The sequence below is a fragment of the Perognathus longimembris genome, chromosome 1 (genome assembly GCF_023159225.1).
Source record: "Perognathus longimembris pacificus isolate PPM17 chromosome 1, ASM2315922v1, whole genome shotgun sequence".
In the NCBI taxonomy this organism is placed as follows: domain Eukaryota; kingdom Metazoa; phylum Chordata; class Mammalia; order Rodentia; family Heteromyidae; genus Perognathus; species Perognathus longimembris.
The window spans coordinates 108,557,234-108,576,582 of record NC_063161.1 but is presented as its reverse complement, the minus strand read 5'-3'; the positions used below and the strand labels follow the sequence as shown (position 1 = coordinate 108,576,582).

The window sequence follows — 19,349 nt, the reverse complement described above, 5'->3', positions numbered from 1 at the left end:
CTACTCATTTTTCCCTTTGCCTTGCACAGAATACACAGTAGGGATTGTAAGTTTATGTGCTCAGATGGTTTTGCTTTCTGACAGGTGACATTTTTCTTTGGCTGATATTCAGAGCAATTAGAGAACATAAATCATGCATCTTGAGTTCCTCAGAATCACTGAAGATTATTTGGTTTAAGTTTGCTTCCAATTAAAGTTTCTGAGACATGCAAAGCTTTCGGCTTGATTCACCTAGACCAAATAAGGGTTCAGAAAAGGCAACATATTTCTGAACTCTCCAAACACTTTTACTTTTTGTAAGTCACAGAGGAAATGAAAATACTTGTGTAAACAATTCTGTCACGAGGTTTTTCTCAAGGCTGATTGCTCATTAGAAGTGCCAAGCAGAGAACTTTACCTTGCTGACATTGAAATCACCTAAAAGAGCCTGTTTAGTGGTGCTTTAATAACAATACCTAAGTATGTGTACTTATAAGCAGGCTTATGATTGGTGGATGGAGGGTCAGAGCAGCCTGGCATTAACATTTAGATGATGGCCCTTTGACTGTGTCACAACATGGTGAAGAAGCAGAAAAGGAAGAGACCACCTTCAAAAGAAGCCAAGTGCTCAGATGGTTTTGCTTTTCAACAATCTATTCTTCAGGTATAGTTTTAATCCATTCTTGAGGGTGCAGTGCCTGGGGCTTGTGATTGCCTTCTACCAGGCTTCACCTCTTAGTTGGTTTTGTTTGTTTGTTTTTTCAGAGCTGAAGACCAAATTCAGCCTTGCACTTACCAGGCAAGTGCTCTTCTACCTAACTAAATCCCTAACCCCTACATTCCATTTCTGAAAGGTTCAATCATCTCAAAACTACCACATTGGGAAAAACTCTTAGAATATGAGCCTTTGGTGGTGGGGGGGGGGGGTGTCAGATCATCTCTAAGTCATAGCAGAAAACTTCTCAAAGTAGCCCAGACCTCCGTGTCCCCCTTTTTTGGTCTCTTTAAGCTAAATTCTTTGAGGGATTGTACAAACCTCTGGTTAAGAACCATTGTCCAGAGCTTGGAATGTGGCATGATGGTAGAGTGCTTGCCTAGCATGCATGAAGCCCTGGTTTGATTCTTCAGCACCACAATAACAGAAAAAGCTGGAAGTGACGCTGTGGCTCAAGAGCCTTGAGCAAAAAAGCCAGGGACAGTGCTCAGGCCTTGAGTACAAGCCCCAGGACTGGCAAAAAAAAAAAAAAAAAAAAAAAAAGAACAATTTTCCTTGGAGTTTCTAAAGTATGGTTGGTACTAAGAAGCATTAGAGTGTCTTGGACAAACAAAGCACCTGCACTTACAACACCCATTTTACCATCTTGCTGTTTGAAGTGTTGTCCTCAGCTTCACCTAAGAGCTACTTAGAAATGAAGACTCAAGCTTGCCTCAGGATCCACATTTTTTAAAAGCTGGGGTGATTCTCATGCACACTAATATTTGAGATGAGAATTTTAATATATGTCTGCATTTGGACTATTATTGGTCTTTGAAAACTTGTTTGGAGGTTCTAGCTGAGGAGAGCAGCCGTTCATTCACCCTTAACTGGTCATCCTCTTCCACCAAATACATAGCGTTAGGAGTAATGAGGAAGGAAGGGGACATTGGCCTAACCAGCCAGATTGGCCAAAGTAGTCCTGGCAATCAATGGGGTGACAATTGTCACAGCCAGATTGCTCTCACATCTTGCACTGTTGGTGAGAAGTAATTAGCATTTCACAAATACTTACAATGGGTCAGACACTGAACTTGCATATAATTATTTTATTTCATCCTTAACCCCTGAAAGTTAGGAGTTACTACTTTTTTATTTTACAAATAAAGCCAAACCTTGACAAGTAACATAATTTGCTGAAGATCAAATGGTAGCCAAAGAAATGAAATCCAAATTTCTCCCTCTCCTCAATCAACCTGTGTTCCTAATAACTCTACAGATAGGACTTATATTTCTGCTGTCATATTTATACTACATCTACAAGAGATATACATATGCATTAGCATTATGTTGAGGAAAATTTTATTTTATGTTATCTTTAATATACTACAGAGCTATTAAATTAACCTTCTTCAATCTACCATTGAACTTCTGAAGTTATCAAACAAAAGTTTCTGAAGTTGTCAGACAAAGGTGAACACTGGAAAATTTCCACAACTATGAAAGTAAGCAGAAAACATGGGTTTCTTTATTCACTTAGGGTCCTTAACCTAGCTAAAGGGCAAAGGACTTGGGGAAAGCATGAAAAATTCATATAGACATGATTTTTAGCCAGATTAAGACATTAAATTTGGATAATGCCAGAGTGTTTTTGAAGATTCTGGAGGCAATTTTGCATTTTATTTCAACCAGGAAACAGTGAGAGTCGGCACCTGTCACATCTCCAGAAAACACAAAACAAATCATTTGCATCATCTCCAAAGATAGCTTCCTTCTAAAGCTAATTTTATACTTTTTTTTCCATTTAACAACAGAAACTTGAATTTTGTCAGACTTCCTACATAGTGTACTTGAAAGGTGAGAGGGACCTAGAGGGCTAATTTCCACAGCCATAGATTTCAGACAACTTTGAAGGCATGGTTTAGGACAAAATCCTGTTCTGAGCAACTGCCTCTTGCTCCGTTCTATGTGTGAGCATTCTACAGAGAGATTTCTTTATCATAGAAATCCTTTCTCTAACCTAATTTTTCTCTTTTGTATCTGTCGGCACTGATCAGAAGTAGTGAATTAGGCCAAGTAGAAAGGTGAAAATCGTGATCTGTCTTCAGAGTGACCTCAAGCATCAGCATAGGGACTGGGAACATAGCCTAGTGGCAAGAGCACTCGCCTTGTATACATGAAGCCCTGAGTTCGATTCCTCAGTGCCACATATATAGAAAATGGCCAGAAGTGGTGCTGTGGCTCAAGTGGCAGAGTGCTAGCTTTGAGCAAAAAGAAGCAAGGGACAGTGCTCAGGCACTGAGTTCAAGGCCCAGGACTGGCAAAAAACAAAACAAAGCATCAGCATAGTTGTGTGCGCACCATTCAGGTTTTCACTTTCCTCTGTGGGACATAGAAAAGAGGAGGAAATACCAGTGAGAGAAGAATGGTTGCTTTTTGGTCCTTCTAAGACATGATAAGCTATGAAAATATTTCCCCTTAAGCATGTCTAGGTTAGAAAATAGTCTTAGGTTTTGCAACATTCCTCCAAAACAGAACCACAAAGAACCAATAGACCCCTCAACAAGTGGGCTAAAGACAAAGGCTTCATATCTAAAATATATGCAGAACTAAAAAAATTACCTTCCTCCAAAACAAAACCGCAAAGAACCAATAGCCCCCTCATCAAGTGGGCTAGAGACTTAAAAAGAGACTTCTCTGATAAGGAAATGAGAATGGCCAAGAGACATATGAAAAAGTGCTCTACATCACTGGCCATAAAAGAAATGCAAATCAAAACAACATTAAGATTCCATCTCACCCCAGTAAGAATGTCCTATATCAAGAAAACTAACAATAATAAATGTTGGAGGGGATGTGGACAAAAGGGAACCCTACTTCATTGTTGGTGGGAATGGAAACTAGTTCAGCCACTCTGGAAAGCAGTATGGAGATTCCTCAGAAGGCTAAACATAGAGATCCCCTATGACCCAGCAGCCCCACTTTTGGACATCTACCCAAAAGACCACAAACAAGAACACACTAAAGCCACCAGCACAACAATGTTCATCGAAGCACAATTTGTCATAGCTAAAATATGGAACCAACCCAGATGCCCCTCAGTAGATGAATGAATCAGGAAAATGTGGTACATATACACAATGGAATTTTATGCCTTTGTCAGAAAGAATAACATTGCCTCATTCGTAAGGAAATGGAAAGACTTGGAAAAATTATACTAAGTGAAGTGAGCCAGACCCAAAGAAACATGAACTCTATGGTCTCCCTCATGGGGAATAATTAGCACAGGTTTAGGCAAGTCACAGCAGTGGATCACAAGAGCCCGATAGCTATGCCCTCATGATCACATAAGATGATGCTAAGTGAAATGAACTCCATGTTATGGAAACGACTGTTATATCACTGTTGTAATTACTTTCAATATGCCATGTGAAACCATATCTTCTATTGTTGATGATCCTCTTGTATCCCCTTCCTGTGGTTGTACTTGCACTATCACTCATCTCATCTGAGTACATTGGAAACTGTGTATACTGGTATTAGAACTAGGAAAGTGAAAGGGAATACCAAAATCGAGAGACACAGGATAAAAAGACAAACGACTACGAAAGCAATACTTGCAAAACTGTTTGGTGTAAACCAACTGAACAACTCAGGGGGAGGGGGAAGGGAATGGGGAGGGGGGAGGGGGAATGAGGGAGAAGGTAACTAACAGTACAAGAAATGTATCCAATGCCTAACGTATGAAACTGTAACCTCTCTGTACATCAGATTGACAATAAAAAAAGATATTTGACTAAATAGTAAATAAAGGAATTTCATGTGATTTAAAAAAATATAAGAAAAAATCAACTATAAATCAACAATAAGCAAAAGCAATATTGGCAAAAGGGTAGACTCACAAGTCAATGAAACAGAGTAGTCTAGAATCCAATTCACATACAATATGACCAATTGCTTTTTGGCAAGGACTCAAAGGCTCATCTATAAAGAAAAGGCTAAGTGGGGCTGAAGCACTGGATACCTGTGGGTAACAGTTAATGAGCCTTTCTGGATGCCATTGGCTCACTCCTGTAATCCTAGCCATTCAGAAGGCTAAGACTTGGAGGATCACAGTTTGAGTATGAAAATAGAATAATAAAACCTATCAATTTTGTAAAGTGGAGAATGGGGTTTAAAAACAAGTAATAGGGGGCTGGGGATATAGCCTAGTGGCAAGAGTGCCTGCCTTGGATACACGAGGCCCTAGGTTCGATTCCCCAGCACCACATATACAGAAAACGGCCAGAAGCGGCGCTGTGGCTCAAGTGGCAGAGTGCTAGCCTTGAGCGGGAAGAAGCCAGGTACAGTGCTCAGGCCCTGAGTCCAAGGCCCAGGACTGGCCAAAAAAAAAAAAAAAACAAGTAATAGGATGAATTTGAACAAAATGCATTATTTGCATGGATGGAACTATCATAAGCACTGTCCCTGGCTTCTTTTTGCTCAAGGCTAGCACTCTGCCACTTGAGCCACAGTGCCACTTCTGGCCTTTTTGTATATATGTGGTGCTGAGGACTTGAACCCGGGGCTTCATGTATATGAGACAAGCACTCTCGCCACTAGGCCATATTCCCAGTCCCTTCACCACTATCTTTAGGAGGTATTTTGGTTTTGTTGTTGTCAGTTGTGGGGCTTGAACTTGGAGCCTGGGCACTATCCCTGAGCACTTTTGCTCAAGGCTAGCACTCTACCACCTTGAGCCACAGATCTGCTTCTGGTTTTCTGGTGGCTAATTGGAGATAAGAGTCTCCCAGACTTTCCTGCCTGGGCTGGTTTTGAACCGCAATCCTCATATCTCAGTCTCCTGAATAGTAAGATACAGTAGGATTACAGGCAAGAACCTGCAGGGGAAAAAAATGAAAATAAAACTGCAATGTTTATCAATAGGGGACTGGTTAAATAAATTATACCATGTCCAATAAAATACATAAAGTCATTTTAGATGTTGGTGTATCTACATTTGCTAATTTTAAAACTATAAGAAATATACATTTTATGCTGAATGTTTAGTAAGATTTCTTTTAGTAATTTTTTGGGGGTGTAGAACTGAGGTTTGAACTGAGGGCCTCAGGCTTGCTTAGCTTACTTGCTAGGCTGGTGCTTTACCACTTGCACCATGCCTCTAGCCTAGGTTTTTTATGATTATTTTGGACTATAGCAATTTTTTTTTTGCCTAGGCTGACCTCCAACTGTGAACCTCTAGGTCTCCGCCTCCTGAGTAGCTAGAATAGTCTTGAGCCACTGGCACCTAGGTTCTTTTAGTAATCTTTAGTAGTTTATTTTATAGAAAAATGTCTGTTGGGGGGGAAGGTTAGTTGGGCTGGGGTAGATGAAGATTTAGGGGGAAGCTGGCACTCCTCTACTTCTTAATCTGGGTGGTGGCTACAAAACTGGTCAGAAACATTAGGCTTTATATTTGTGTTATACTATTTTTGTGACATATTTTATAAAAACTTTAAGAAAATTTATATAAAAATAAAGGAATAAGGGTTGGAGATGTGGCTCAGGTAGGAGAGTGCCAGCCAATGAGTAAAGTCTCAGCTACTGAGTTAAGTCCCAGTTTTGGACAAAAAAGGAGGGAAAAAAAAGACAGTGAACATCTCTGAACCCACCACTTCATCCCAAGAAGTAAAACACTATGAATGATAAACATCTACTTCCGGCACTGAATTAACTGACAGTTGAACCTATGCTTCTCATAGGTCTTGCTTGAATTTTAGCTTTTTATCTTATACAGTAAGTATGATTGACCAATATTTTATTTATAAAAAAATATGGTACTGTATATCATCTTTCTGGACCAATCTTATTTTTCCCTCCAACATTATGCTATTAATCTTATAGATACAATAGTACTTCTTTAAGTAACTAATTTATTTGCATGCTGTATATTTGGTTAATATAATAATCTACTTGATTAATATACCACAATTTCTCTATTCTCCAGAGTTTTGGTGTTGTTTTGTTTGCTATTTTTAGAAGCATTATTTTTAAGATATAAAAATATAAATGGCTGGTGTAAGAAAAGCGGTCTTTTCTATTAATGTGGGTTGTAATGTCTCTAAACTCCCAGCCAGTTGGGATTCCTTGCCAAGGAATCATAAAATATTGCTCTTGCTGGTCCTGTGGGGGCAAAACATAGGAATGTTCTTGTGAGAAAAAGAACCAAATCTATGTCTCTAGTACCAGATTAGGCCAGGCAGCCCAGGGGAGGTTGTGAAGTATGGCCAGAACCACCTAAACAGGCACAGAACATTCTTCAAAAGATTATCATGTTCCAAAGGATCATTTGCTAATCAAGGGGAGAATGTTAGGTGATTTTCCATGGCTTTACAGTTGATATCATGGAAGATCTAATCCCTTGTACCTGCCGCTGTCTTCCTTCCTTACCTTCTAGGATTCATCTGAGAGCGCACTCATGGTCCCAACTCTAACAGCCTGACTAGCTTCCCCAAGAAAACAACTAATTTGTGGGCTGGGAATATGGCCTAGTGGCAAGAGTGCTTGCCTTGTATACATGAAGCCCTGTGTTCGATTCCTCAGCACCACGTATATAGAAAAGGCCAGAAGTGGCACTGTGGCTCAAGTGGCAGAGTGCTAGCCTTGAGCAAAAAGAAGCCAGGAACAGTGCTCAGGCCCTGAGTCCAAGCCCTGGGACTAGCAAAAAAGAAGAAGAAGAAAACTAATTCTGAGAGGGTTTCCCTTCCTCTTCAAACACATCCCCCACTAAGTGACTCTTCTTTTAGCTGCGTGCCATAGCATTAAGTTTTGTTGCTCACTAGGGCTTTAGGAAGACTTAATAAAGCCACATTACAGTATGAATAACCAATGAGTGCTGTGTGTGTGTGTGTGTGTGTGTGTGTGTGTGTGCATGCTTGCGTGTGTGTGCCACCCCTGGGGCTTGAACTCAGGGCCTCAGAACTGTTTCTGAACTTTTTATTTCTTGCTCAAGGCTAAATAGCACTCTATTGCTTGAGCCACAACTCCACTTCTGCCTTTTTTGAGGGTTCATTGGAGATACAGATTCTCATGGATTTTCTTGGCAAGGCTGGCTTTGAACTGTGGTCCTTAGATCTCAGCCTCTTGAGTAACTAGGATTATAAGCATGAACCAGTGGTCCCCAGCCTTCTGTTGCTTTTTAAAAGAGGAACTCACATGAGCATACAATTATTTTAAAAATATTATATAATAATAAGAGACTCTTTGTATTAACAAAGTCCTCTAGGTATTCCCCTGATTATTGTCTATTCTATCTCTCTGACAGAAGAGGAGACAATTTCTTGCATTTAACCTTTAAGGAAATTGGACCACTGACATCTTGTGTCAGTTCAGATCAAGAGGTCTGACTGACCCTGTCTTCCTTTCATTACGGGCATTGGAGAGTGGAGATAGATGGGTCAATATTATCAGTTTCTGTTCCTATACATTGGAATGCACAAGCCACCCTAGGCACCATTCTTTTGTGGTGCCTGGAACAGCCAGTAGGCATACTCTTATCAGCCTGAGGACTACATTCTCATTATTCATCTTGGCTTGGGCTACCACCTTTTCCTCCTTCCTAAACCCCTCTCTTGTCCTCTTTTATTTGCTGTCTAATGAAGCTGAAATCAGAGACTCGACACTAGCAGGAGGAACATGTTCTGTGCTCAGTCTGAAATAGACAATTGAAAGTCTCAGGGCCTAAGGCAGCTTTCCTTGGTCTCAAAATTTGTTGACTTATTTACTCGTGGGAACATGGTAATAACCTGTAAACAAATCTTTTCTGAGAAGTGGTTGAAGATGATGGAATAGATTAGGAGATGAATCATAGGCTGACTGCCAGTATAGAATTAGGAGAAGTAAGCACTCATTCTTTCTCAATTCAAAGGAGAAACTCTTCATTCTCTTCTAGTGACCTTTTGTGAAGATGAAGATGGAGCTCATGCATTGCCCAGTGGGCAATGATTACCTGCAATTCTTTGTGTTTCTCGCAAAGTCTTCCATCATTTCGTCAACAGCAGGTCCGCACCCTAACCTTGTTGGTCAAATGAAGAACACACACCATTTTCTCTAGCTAGCCTGGGAGTCAGAGAGTCAGACTCTTCTCGGTAGAGAAGAGTTGCAGTCTGAATTACTACTTCCTAGTTGAGTGTTCTACAAAGTGGTCAAGCTCTCTTGAGTACTGAGCTTGAATGTGTCCATCATTCGACTTTTCTCTTACTAAGAGGTTTTAGATAAAAGAAGAGCCCTGGCTCTGAAGGAGCGTGCCTCACTCTCTGCCATTCTATATCCTGTGCTTTTAATTTTGATCCTGGGCTTTCTCATCCACAGAATGCTCATGTTTGGAGGCAAAAAAGGACAAGTTACACCACTGCCAGCTATTCTGTCTTTCAATTTTCCATTAGCCATGCAGCCATTTCTTCAGTGAAAGCTCGTAAAAGCAGAGAAGCATGGCATGACCTCATTTACATTTTTCGAAGAGGATGCTGTTTTGGTTCAGCAATAGACTATGGTTGGAAGGGTGAGTCCATTGGCAAGGCAACTAGAAGCAGAAAGATTATTTAGGAATGTCTTTGCAGAAATCTGAATAGCTTGGATGAGGGTGGTATGACGAGATGTGGTGAGAAGTGGTCTATCTGAAGTTTCTATATATTTCCTTACATTTGTTTTTCAATGCTTAAGGGAAAAGTAGCTTTACTGAAATATCCTTGACCCCCAAAAGAGTTCTCTCTCTCTATCCCTTTTCTTTCTTTCTCTATGCATTTAACAAAACTTTAAGAAACGTATGTGGTATACTTTAGTGGTTTTTGGCATATTCACAGACTTGTACAACATATATCATTTTCTAATTTTGGAACCTTTTCATTATGCTAGACAGGAACCAAACCCATCCAAAGAAACTCCCTACTTCCCCTTCCCCCTCCGCCCTTCCCACTAGCCCTTAGCAATGACTAGTCGGCTTTCTGTTTCTATCAATTGCTTATGCTGGATGACTCATATAAATGGTACCAGTTAATGCTTTATCTTTGTGGCTGGCTTCTTCCACTGAGCATAATGTTGTCAAGGTTCATCTGTATTTTAGCAAACATCAGTATTCCATTCTTTTTAAGTAGTAATATTCCATTGTATAATATGCCACATTTTATTTATCTATCTATTACTTGAGGGATATTTGAGCTGTATTGACTAGCTGTTACAGATAAAGCTGCTATGAACCTTGTTGTACTTTTTTGTACAGATATGCTTTCATTTCTCTTGAGTACATATGTAGGAGTAGAATAACTCTCAAATAACTATGCTTAACTCTTTCAGGAGCTTCCAAATAGTTTATTGGATATATGATTTGCAAAAAAGTTCTCCTGTTGTGCAACTTAGTTCCTTCCAGTTTCTTGATAATGTTCTTTAAGGTACAAATTAATTTAAATTTAGAAGCATAAATTAATTTAACTTTTATAGAGACCAGCTTATCCATTTTTTCTTCTTTTTTATACCTTAAGAAATATTCCTTAGTCTGAAGTTATGAAGATTTATATCTATATCATATTTAGATCTCTGATCCATTCTGAGTTGTTTTGTATATCATATGAAGCAGAACTCCAAAATCATTTTTTGTACATAGACATACAGTTTTTCCTAAACAATTTATTTTAAAAAATAAACCTTCACTCTCTATTGAGTAATGGTGGCACACTGGCATATAAATCACCTTAGACATGTGGCTTTATTTCTGGACTTTCATTCTTTCATTGAACTCTATATCTATCCCTATGTCAATATCACACAGTATTGATTACTGTAGCTTTGTGGTAAATTTTGAAGTCCTAATGTTTAAGTGCTTCCACTTTACTCTTATTTATCAAGATTTTTTTTATTCTGGCTTTCTTTTATTTCCACAGAAATTTTAGGATAGGCTTGTCTATGTCTGCAGATGAAGCTGGAATTTTGGTAGGGATTACACAGAATCTGTGGAACCATTTGGGAAATATGACCACCTAAGTACTATTGCCTTTCACCTCATGAAGGCAGCCTGTCTTTCTATTTACTTAGACCTATGTTTGAAGGGAATTGTTGACAGTGTCTATACATTATTTTTTTTTCAAGGAAAACAGAGAAAGACATGAGTATTCTTAAATTTGAGCCACTAATGTAAAATGACAAGTGACAGTGTTTATTCACCATATCTTCTGCTCTTTATATTCTGAAGCTCTCATGTTCTGGAGCCTTGCTCTTGCTGGCCTTCAAGGAACCATTCTCTTCAGGTTAGTCAGTCCCGCTGGCCAGTAACAACATACCCACGAGCACAGCTCTTAAATGCAAACCAGACAATGCAGACCCCGCACCTTCAACCACTTCCTTTATTGGAGCCTTTCCTACTCACTGCCCATCTGCCATAATCATCCCAAGGCCAATTACACACACACACACACACACACACACACACACACACACACACACACACACACGAGAGACAGCTCCAATTCCCAAAAGCCTACAAAAATTATTCATAACGGCCAATCCTAAATGTTTCCCTGCCTCGTCCATTCCTGTGGAAACCACAATATAGGCACTTGTCCACAGTTCACATCCTTCTTCCACTGACCCTGGTACTCCCCAACTCCCAACTCCACAACATGAGATCCTTTTCTCTGTGATTATAAATAGATTATCTTCCCAATGGTGAGATTGCCTGAGTCCTTGGCACAGTGGAAGTAAATTCCTTAAATAACAAAGTGCTTAGGTTGTTTTCCATGAAATCCCTTTGGAATCCACTCAAGGGTTCTTTTAAACTATTTTTTTTCCTTAGAACGGACATGCAAGGAAGTCATCCATCCAACCAATGACCCTTTGACATCAAAAATTCAAAATCCAGGGGGCCGGGGATATGGCCTAGTGGCTAGAGTGCTTGCCTCGTATACATGAGGCCCTAGGTTCGATTCCCCAGCACCACATATACAGGAAATGGCCAGAAGTGGCGCTGTGGCTCAAGTGGCAGAGTGCTAGCCTTGAGCAAGAAGAAGCCAGGGACAGTGCTCAGGCCCTGAGTCCAAGCCCCAGGACTGGCCAAAAAAAAAAAAAAATTCAAAATCCAGGGTTAAAGGCATGGCCAAAAGCATCAGATAGAAAGTTTGAGTCTCATTTTGGATGAAAAAAAAAATCAAAATCCTCTGCATAGAATACACCTGAACAAGCATAATGATCCTCTTTGCCTGCAAAAGAACTATAAAACTCTCTTCTCACCACCCATCGTAACAAACACCCTGTTCCTCTCACTTCCTCCATTGCCAATCCATTGAGGAGGCAGATTTAAAATTTCATTCTTGCTCCTGACCACCTCTCCAGTTCATCTCACCAAACAATTTTTTTCTATGCAAAAACAGTACCATTGTATTGGTTTCTATGTGGGATGAGCCACAAACCCTTGCTTTGTATCAACCATCTTCTATTTGTTGGTTTCACCTTGCCTAAATAATAACCAAACCTATATTTTAAAACATAATGCTACAGGGAACAAGTAATCAGTAGAAGTAAATGCTCCTGAGAGTCGGATTTAGTGGTGTGGTAGAGGCCACTGACCATGGTCACTTATGAAATGATTGAATTCAACCTGAATTCAAACCATGAATTCAAATGTAGTACTTAAAAAAATCACTTACCTTTAACTTCTCCTTCTTTGCCCATCCAAAGAGACTTTGTTGACACATTGCCTCCACAAGCAAACTGAGGTTCAGTCTTTGTTACAAAGGTACTTTCCATTTGGCAAACTTTTTTCCTATGATACAATGCATTCCATGAAATTAGTAAAAGCTCAGGCGCTAAACTGGGTGCTGGTGGCTCATGCCTGTAATCCTAGCTACTCAGGAGACTGAGATCTGAGGATCACAGTTTAAAGCTAGCCTGGACAGGAAAGTTCATAAGACTCTTTAAAAAAAATTATTGTAAAAGTGGTGTACAGCAGGGTTACAGCTACCTATCAGGTATTGAGTACATTTCTTTTTGAGCAGTGTCACCTCTGTCTCCCCCGCCCCCGAAAAGTTGTATAGTTCATTTCTAACATAGTGTGTAGTACCACCGCTGAATTCATTTATCCTTTGTTCCACTGTTTCTGTGCTTCCCCTTCCCCTCCCTATAGCAGAAAAACTAACACATAAGACAAAAGACAGAAATCAAAAACAGTGGCAAAAGGAGGGGGAGGGAGACAGTAAAAAAGAACTGCAAACAGTAAAATTAAAAAAAAAAAGCTCGTTTCCATTTCTTGGAGTTCATTTTGATAAATCTCATTTTATGTGATCATATACATATAGCTATTGAGCCCTTCTGATCTTCTCCTAAGAATAGCCTCCTTTGGTCTCACTGTGTGAATGTTTAGAGTTTCCTGTTTAATTTATCATGCCCAAGTGTAGTTTTTTGTCTTTTACTATCCATTGGGTTTACTTAAAGGTCCTCATTGTACTCATACCCCTCCCTTCAGTGTGAGGTATCTGCAGGATGGAGAGGTGCTATCAGGGAGCTTTAACTTCCCATCCCATCTATCACAATCTATCTAGGATCCTTGGGTCATTGGAATTCCCAATCTGAATGACAGCCAATCTGAATGACTGGCTTTTCCCCAGTCCCAACCCCCAAGGACAGATCTCATGGCCAATGTGCATATTCCTGTGTCTTGACACTTTAATATTCTTTCTGATAAGCTGACCTCATGTAAAATAGCAACAGCACTCCTAAACCCAGCCAAGCATTCCCAACTCTCCCTCTTTTATTTTAATTTGAAGACTTTGCTTTCTTTTTAAAAAAATTAATCTTATTTTATTGTAAAGGTAACATACAGAGGTGTTACAGTTACATAAGTAAGGTAATGAATACATTTCTGTTGAACGATGTTACCCGCTCCCTCCTTTCCTCCCACTTTCCCTCCCCACCTCAACTCTCTTTACCCATCTCATTTCCCACAGTCATTACCATCTAATGTATGATACAATGTACTCCTTAACTATATTGTTGTTTATCATTTTCCATACGAACATAAGTACTAAGAGGACCTGGATCTTTGTTTTGCTCATGATTATGTCTTCAGCTTCTAAACAGTAAGTAGGCACTCTGTACTTACTGAATGAATTACCCTTTTACATAGGAAGCAGAATGATTTCTAGAACAACCACATGTGATGATGTCACTCCTACTTAAGAGACTTGAAGAGTTCTCATTATTCACAGTCAAGTTATTCTTAGTACAGCCTGCAAAACTTTGATCTTGCCTCAGCCATACAGAAACACACACACACACACACAAACACACACACACACACACACACACACACACACACACACTTTCCATGTGGGCCTCATAGCTGCTTTAAGAATTCAAATCTCGGGCTGGGGATATAGCCTAGTGGCAAGAGTGCCTACCTCAGATACACGAGGCCCTAGGTTCGATTCCCCAGCACCACATATACAGAAAATGGCCAGAAGCGGCGCTGTGGCTTAAGTGGCAGAGTGCTAGCCTTGAGCGGGAAGAAGCCAGGGACAGTGCTCAGGCCCTGAGTCCAAGGCCCAGGACTGGCCAAAAAAAAAAAAAAAAAAAGAATTCAAATCTCATTTTATTTTTTCTGATATTATTTTTCCTTTACCTCAGTTTCTGTATAAGCTTGAGAAAATTGTGTCACATCATATATATCTTAAGAAGCCTTTTGTTCATCTACATTCCACACAAGCCTTTCTTGCTTGCCTTTCCTTAGGCTGTCCTCTCTGCTCAGTTATATCCTAAATATTTGATATATTAACATTTAACAGGCCACCACATGTTAACTTGTTATGCTCTGTCTTCTCTACTAGAACAAGAGCTCTTTGTACTTAATTGACTCATCATAACTTCATTGAATAGACAAAGAAATGTGTTCATGCAAGACGATTTAGCATCATGCTCAGAAGACAGACAACAAGTTGGCTCCTTTCCCTTTTAGAGAGACAGATCATTCAATTTGTTTATTTGGATCCTAACTGGGGGTGGGGGGGTAATACTAGCTACTCAGGAGGCTGAGATATGAGGATCACGGTTCAAAGCCAGCCCAGGCAGGAAAGTCCGGTAGATTCTTGTCTCAAATTAACCACCAGAAAACAGGAAGTGGTGCTGTGGCTCAAGTGGTGGAGTGCTAGCCTTGAGCTAAAGAGCTCAGGGACAGTGCTCAGACCCAGAGTTCAAGCCCCGCAACCGAAGGGGGGAAAAAACTGTCCCTCAGCTAGAGCCACTCACAGCTGAATAAGGTGAGAAGATGATTATCTTTGGACTTTTTAAGATGTGGTAAATTTATATTCAGACACTGTCATGGAGTAAAAATGAGACACAGCAAAATGGCTCCTTGTCTAGTACACTGTAAAGCTAATCAATGTAAAGCTAAACATCATAACATGTAATGTTTTAGAGGACATTTCCACCATATTATTTTTCAAATCAAAATCAAACTGTCCCTAGTATATTAACAAACATTTCATTTCTGGTGATTTATTTGCCATTTTACACATGTTAATGAAACAATTGAATAATAGGCACACAGAGAACACCCACTCACGTGCTTGCTAGGTATTCCCAACTCTAAACCTTAAAGATGTAGTCCATGCCTACAAGGAGCTTCCATTAGTAGAAGGGCTCCCAGATAAGAGAAATCGGATGGAAGACATCATGAAACAGCAAAGAGCCTGATGATGGGGAGCCCAGATAAAAGCCCAGGATCCCCTGAAAGAGGAGGGTAAGCAATTTTGTTTGTCCGTTTCTACAACTTCAAACTTAGAAAATTGCTTGAGAAGCTAAATCTACCTGTGAACCTAGATCCCAACCAATGACTGTAGTGAAACACTGAACTATATAGAACTCCCCTAGTGTTCTTCTCCAAGTGTTTCCATTTTCATTTGTTTGGAATGACAAGAACCCCTGTGACAATTATTTAAGTCACATATATGAAGATTATAGAGCTTCTGTTATTCAAGAGAAGGACTCTACCCAATGTGTCTACTCACCAAACATGGTGACCCAGCCAGGAAAGATACCCTATTGTTCTTGAGCAGGCACGTGCTTTGCTTTGAGATATCCTAGATCTCGTAAATAAAAACAAACTACTAAACATTTGTAATACTCATAGTCATAATAGATCCAAAGGAAGTAATTCCCTATTTTATATGACATTGGCAAATACTTTTAGAAAGCTCCTTATCAAGCAAGTTAAAAAATGAGATGAATTTTATTCTTATTTGTATCCTTTAATTTTTAGTGATATTGAGTGCTTTTTCATATACTCATTAACAACTACATTTGAAATAAAAAAAATGAGGGCTGGGAATGTGACCTAGGGATAGAGTGCTTGCCTCTTATACATGAAGCCCTGGGTACAATTCCTCAGTATCACATATATAGAAAAGGCCAAGAAGTGGTGCTGTGGCTCAAGTGGTAGAGTGTTGGCCTTGAGCAAAAAGAAGACAGGGACAGTGCTTAGGCCCTGAGTTCAAGCCCCAGGACTGGCAAAAAAAAAAAAAAAAAGAAAAGAATGAGTCTTCTCTAACTACCATCATCCTAAAAATTGGTAGTTGTAAGACTGAGCAAATTAGAAACTGGAAATATTACCAATATATCTTCAACCTTTATAAGGTAATAGGAAAGTAATTGAATTTCTTTATTTAAATCATCATGTTGCAAGGAGTTAAGATGACGAACTTATTAATCTTTATAGGCTTTTAATCTTTGCATAATAGCATGAGTTATGTGAAATAAATTTCACATGTTATTGTTGACTCATGATCATTAGGATGTCATTCAAAGCAGAATACAAAATTGGACATAAACCACAGCTTTTACACTTAAAGAATTTTTTAAAAATATTAAATATTTTCCAAGTGTTGTTTAAGAAAATTGCTTGAAAGAAACATATGAAGAAATGTTCAACATCCCTGGTAGTAAAGGAAATGCAAATAAAAACAACCCTGAGATACCACCTCACCCCAGTTAGAATGGCCTATACTCTGAACTCAGGAAACAACAAATGCTGGAGGGGCTGTGGGGAAAGAGGAACCCTTCTCCATTGTTGGTGGGAGTGCAAATTAGTACAACCACTTTGGAGAACAGTATGGAGGTTTCTCAAAAAGCTCAATATAGACCTACCCTATGACCCACCCATACCACTCCTAGGCATCTATCCTAAACAGCAAAATCCAAGATATCAAAAAGACATTTGTACTTCCATGTTTATCGCTGCACAATTCACAATAGCCAAAATATGGAAACAACCCAGATGCCCCTCTACAGATGAATGGATCCAAAAAATATGGTACCTTTACACAATGGAATACTACATAGCGATTAGGAATGGTGAAATATTGTTATTCGCAGGGAAATGGCCAGAACTTGAACAAATAATGTTGAGAGAGACAAGCCTAGAACACAGAAAACAAAGGGGCATGAGCTCCCTGATATATGACTGTTAAGAAGGGGTGACGGAGAGACAGTAGAGACCAGGTCTGTGAAACCAAAAACTGCTTGTCAAATGGTATTTCCCACAAGATTGGGTCAGTGATCCAACATTATGTAACTAAAACCAAACAACTACTCAACATATAAAGGTCAAAAATTGACCTCTCAGTGGAATACAATAGCTCAAAAGCTATGTATGTACGTTCATATAAGACTACTGTCGACATATTGTCTAATATCGACATTACATTTAAAGCCCTAGGCAAATTTTCTTGGGTGTAGGCCACGTGGCTACTGTATATGTTCTTGGTACATTGTGTATTGTATATATGTCTACCTGACCTAGGGAAGGGAAAGAAAAACAGGATGTAAGATATCACAAGAAATGTACACACTGCCCTACTATGTAACTGTACCCTCTTTGCACAACACCTTGTCAAAAAATTTGTGTTTAATTAATAAATAAATTACAAAAAAAAAGAAAATTGCTTGAGAACATCTGGGTCAATATGTTTTTTACTCTAGATACTACTCTCTGATTCAAGTAGCCCTCTCTTGACTGTTTTTTTACTCTACATTTTGGAAATTTGTGACTATCATTCCCATCCACAAAACCATAGAATTTTTTGAGTTTAGAAATAGTCCTGATAAATAGGCTTAGTCAAGTTTTACTTCTCCACATCTAAACCTACATAAATCCACACCTCATCCCTTCTACTGTGTATCCCAGGTGGTGAGTAATAATAGTTGTCTTTGATTTTACTCTCTTCTAATCATTCTATATGGATCAAATAAGCCATTTAGAGGCCCCCAAACCATGCTTTTCTTAAATAATAACTACTTCTATAAGTTACCAAAATAACTTTCTCTCTGACAATATACTTTATTTTGCCAGTCCTGGGCCTTGAACTCAGGGCCTGGGCTGTTTTTGCTCAAGGCTAGCACTCTACCACTTGAGCCATAGCACTGCTACTGGCCTTTTCAGTTTATGTGGTACAGAGGAATAGAACCCAGGGCTTCAAGCATGCTAGGCAAACTCTCTACCATTAAGCCACATTCCCAGCCCTGACAATATACTTTCATAGCATTGTTTATAAACACAGGCTAGCCTAATGTGTTGGCTGCCAGGCAAAAGCATAATCACCAGCAGATGTTAGTTGTAGGAAACAGATTTTTTTTTTAATTCTTAGCCATTACCCTTCAAAAAATCAAGTGGAGAGACAAGAATAGTTCGACTTTTCTATGGTGTACATTTTTGGTGCAGAAAATAACTTCACTCCAAAACCTTTCCAGCAAGAATGACAATCACTGAGATAAGTGATAGAAATATTACTATTGGAGGATCAGGAGGGTATCACCTAGTTTGTAACCCTAAGCTTAATTTCTGAGGCAGAAGAAATTTTACCTCAAATAATGCAGAAAAACAGGGATGACTACACTCCCCCCACCAAGGTCTGCATGTAATACAAACTCAGAAGTAGAAAAAAATCTCAACCCATTTGATATTCACATCTGGTCAACAACAAGAACCATCAAACCCAAACCATCAACAAGCAATAGCAGCAACCTAGGATTCTTTCTAGTTGGGGCATTAGAGACTAGATAGCCTCACAGGCTCACACCTGTAATCCTAGCCACTCAGGAGATGGAGATCTGAACACTGGCAGGAAATAAGGAAGAAGAAAGAGAGGGAAGGGGGGAAGGAGAGAGGAAAGAAAAAGAAAAGGAAGGAAGGAAGGGAGGGAGGGAGGAAGGGAGGGAGGGAGGGAGGAAGGGAGGGAGGGAGAGTGGGAGGGAAGGAGGGAGGGAGGGAGGGAGGGAGGGAGACAGAGAGAGAAGATCGATCTGTCCAACTTTGGGTTAAACAAGAGAAGTAAAGCTGTGGTTGTCCAGTCCAGCTTTCCTGGAAAAGGAGGTAACAAGTTCTGAGATACTCTGGCGGAAACTCTGATCCAGTGCTAAGTTTTGGTTTTGCTTTCAGCATTACTTCTCTGTATGAAGTTCCAGGAGCTGTTACCCTCAGGAAACTGGCACATGTTTAGACACAGGGAAAATGGGAGCAAGCAAGAATACCAGAGCCTGGTGCTGATGGCTCACACCTGTAATCCTACTCAGATCTGAAAATCGCAGTTCAAAGCCAGGCCAGGCAGGAAAGTCCATGAGACTCTTATCTCCAATTAACCACCAGAAAACTGGAAGTGGAGCT

General features: G+C 39.7%; 1 protein-coding gene across 1 annotated transcript in view; it reads right to left on the bottom strand.

Annotated features, from left to right (window-relative positions):
- Pdcd1lg2 (programmed cell death 1 ligand 2) overlaps positions 1-12,445 on the bottom strand; it is a 33,375-nt gene extending 20,930 nt beyond the window's left edge. The window contains 1 exon segment of the mRNA XM_048347807.1: positions 12,346-12,445. Within this exon segment, the coding sequence (XP_048203764.1) occupies positions 12,346-12,445 (100 nt within the window).
- Positions 12,446-19,349: the final 6,904 nt, after the last annotated feature.